Raw genomic sequence first — 2,646 nt, forward strand, 5'->3', positions numbered from 1 at the left:
AAATAAATTCTAGCATATGTCTAATATTGGTGCATCTCCTCCATCTTGCTAATAATCATGTAAGAAGTAATAAAATTTGTATGTATTAATTTTTTAAAAAAATTAGCAATAACAACAATAAATTTAATACCAGCAAAATGAATTACTAAAATAGGGCACCTGTTTATGTTTCCACTTTACAGGTGCTTTTTGCTTCTTTGCTTTAAACTTCAACAACCGTTTCTCCATCGCAAAAGCTCTCCCCAGAAATTGGAGTCTACCTTTCCCTCTCACAACTAGGGGGCTGAGTACCGACTTTGAACTACCAACTGTAGTAGGCTCCAATGTCGGACAACTAACATTGGAACCCGTTCGGATCATAGATAGGGCTTATTGGTTATGACGATGTAAGTCAATCATCCCATATAACTTTCCCTTTGCATCCTCAATGTGCTTATTGGAACCCGCTGCATACGTTATCATCTGATAACAGATATTCAATAGATGTGAATATCTATTAGCATTTGGATTGTGATCCCCTACGTCATAGCTACTGTGGATTAAAGTGTATCTACTTTTGATATCCTTTCTCCATTCGATCTAAAATGTACTTAGCCAACAATGATTTTATTTTGTTACATTTGAATTTAGCCAAGATATGCATATATAGTATCCCTTCATCTTAAATAACCTGCATGAACACTTTGCATCATAGTCTTCCTCATTAAATTCCACAGAGTATGTAACCAACTTATTGAACTCTTCAACACGAACTTCATCATTGACCGAATAGATTTTTATTCCACCATCCTTTTTAAGTATAGAGGAACCCATATCGAGCAAACCCATGACTTGCTGCTGAACTTCCCTAAATTTAGCATTCATGTACAACTCTTGAAATCTCTTTTCAATTGGAGACATAGATATGCAAGTGACATTAAATGAGTGGAAGTCCATGCTATTTTCATTCTCAAGTTTGTTTTTCAATGAGTTGTCAAACTAGTCAACAAACTCCTTCAAGTTGGTCCTCGCATGAACATAACTGTAAAAAAAAAAAAAAAAAAAAAAGCATTACTTCTCTCGCTTCATTGGATTATACTCATTCCAACCCAAAAGAATTCTTTTAGGAAAAATAGTACCCAATGGCTACACTCAACATATAAACTTTGCAACCAAGCGTTCTCATGCAAGTTGTAAGTGTTAATTAACCCCTCCCAATAACTCCCAAAGTTTTTTTTTTTTTTTTTTGAAATAAACCAGTTAGTTTATTGATCTTCAAACAAATTACATAATCTCACTGTGAACAGTGGATAAGATACAGCTAGGAATTTCTTCCAACTCATATAAGTCTTCATACAACAAGAGAGCATTTCTAGCTAAAGTACAAGCTGCTTTATTGGCCTCCTTCTTAACATGATTAGCAGACCATGTTGGACATGAGTTGAGGATGCTTTTTGCTTCTTCAATTAGCAGTCGCCCTTGACTCCAGTCAGTGACTTCATTCCTTAAGATGTTTATCACTTTTTGAGTTTCTCCCTCCATTATCACTGCTGAGATTCCATTTTCTTTACAGAAAGTAGAGGCTATCAGTAAGGCATATGATTCAGCTATGAACAGGTCAATTTTTAAAGGTCTTGTAGCTTGAAGTGTTCCAATCACCTGACCATGTGAATCTCTTATAATTGCTCCAATTCCCACTTTTGCTGTTGCTTTGTCAATGGCTGCGTCCCAGTTAAGTTTGTAGGAATCATTTGGTGGCTTTTTCCATGAACTGATTGTTTGACTTGCTATGTAGATTTGATTGGTCTGTGGCTTATCCATGGCTTCTTTGAAGTTTTTCATTTCCATTTTAGCTGCTTGAATAATTGATCCTGGAGGAGTGTAGGATTTTTTGTGAATCAAGTTGTTTCTTCTGAACCGAATCAATCTGGCTGTGATCAGTGCTTCTGCTAGTTCTTCTTCTTTTAAGTACTTTATCATCTGTCTCCAAATCTCATTGAAAGAGGTTTTGTTTCCTGCCATTTTTTTAACTTTGATGCATCCCTGCCCCCATACATCCTTGGCTGCTTTACAGTTCCATAGCACGTGAATCCCAGTTTCTGGTGTCAACTTACATATTGGACATTCCATTCTCTCGACTATTTTCCTCTTATACAGGTTTGCAAGAGTGGGAAGGGCATCTTGACATGCTTTCCAGATGAACATTTTGACTGAGTTTGAGGCTTTTAGCTTCTATATAGCTTTCCATTCTTCAGTGTATTCCCTACTTTTTGAGGATTCACCTTCCTTTTGATTGATCATCTCCTTATGCAGGAGGTAAGCACTCTTTATAGTGAATAGGCCATTCGGTGAGCTTGCCCATACCTACTGATCTTCCCTGCCTCCTAGGCTGATGGGGATGGCTTTTATCTTCTCTAATTCGTCTGGATTAAAATGAGACCTGAGGGAGCATTCCTTCCACTGCTTCAGTTCAGGATCAATTAGTTGAGACACCCACTTTAGGTTCTTCTCTTCTCCTCTGGTATTGGCCTTGTAAGGCCGTGATGAAAGGATCCAATGATCTTCCTATATTTTAGTTCTTCTACCATTTCCTATTCTCCAGATTAGGCCCTCATTTAGTAGTTGGTTACCTTTCATTATGCTTCTCCAGGCAAAGGATGGCTTGTT

At 37.3% G+C, this 2,646-nt stretch overlaps 1 protein-coding gene across 1 annotated transcript; it reads right to left on the reverse strand.

Annotated features, from left to right (window-relative positions):
- Positions 1-1,263: 1,263 nt before the first annotated feature.
- Positions 1,264-2,184, reverse strand: LOC122312594. The gene has a single exon (XM_043127243.1). It carries the CDS (start codon positions 2,182-2,184, stop codon positions 1,264-1,266), a length of 921 nt encoding a protein of 306 aa, XP_042983177.1.
- Between the last annotated feature and the right edge of the window lie 462 nt (positions 2,185-2,646).

This window comes from Carya illinoinensis, chromosome 6 (assembly GCF_018687715.1).
Source record: "Carya illinoinensis cultivar Pawnee chromosome 6, C.illinoinensisPawnee_v1, whole genome shotgun sequence".
Classification (NCBI taxonomy): domain Eukaryota; kingdom Viridiplantae; phylum Streptophyta; class Magnoliopsida; order Fagales; family Juglandaceae; genus Carya; species Carya illinoinensis.

Excerpts from the sequence above, each read along its gene's own strand:
- LOC122312594 (XM_043127243.1), bottom strand. The coding sequence starts at position 2,184 with ATGTTCATCTGGAAAGCATGTCAAGATGCCCTTCCCACTCTTGCAAAC.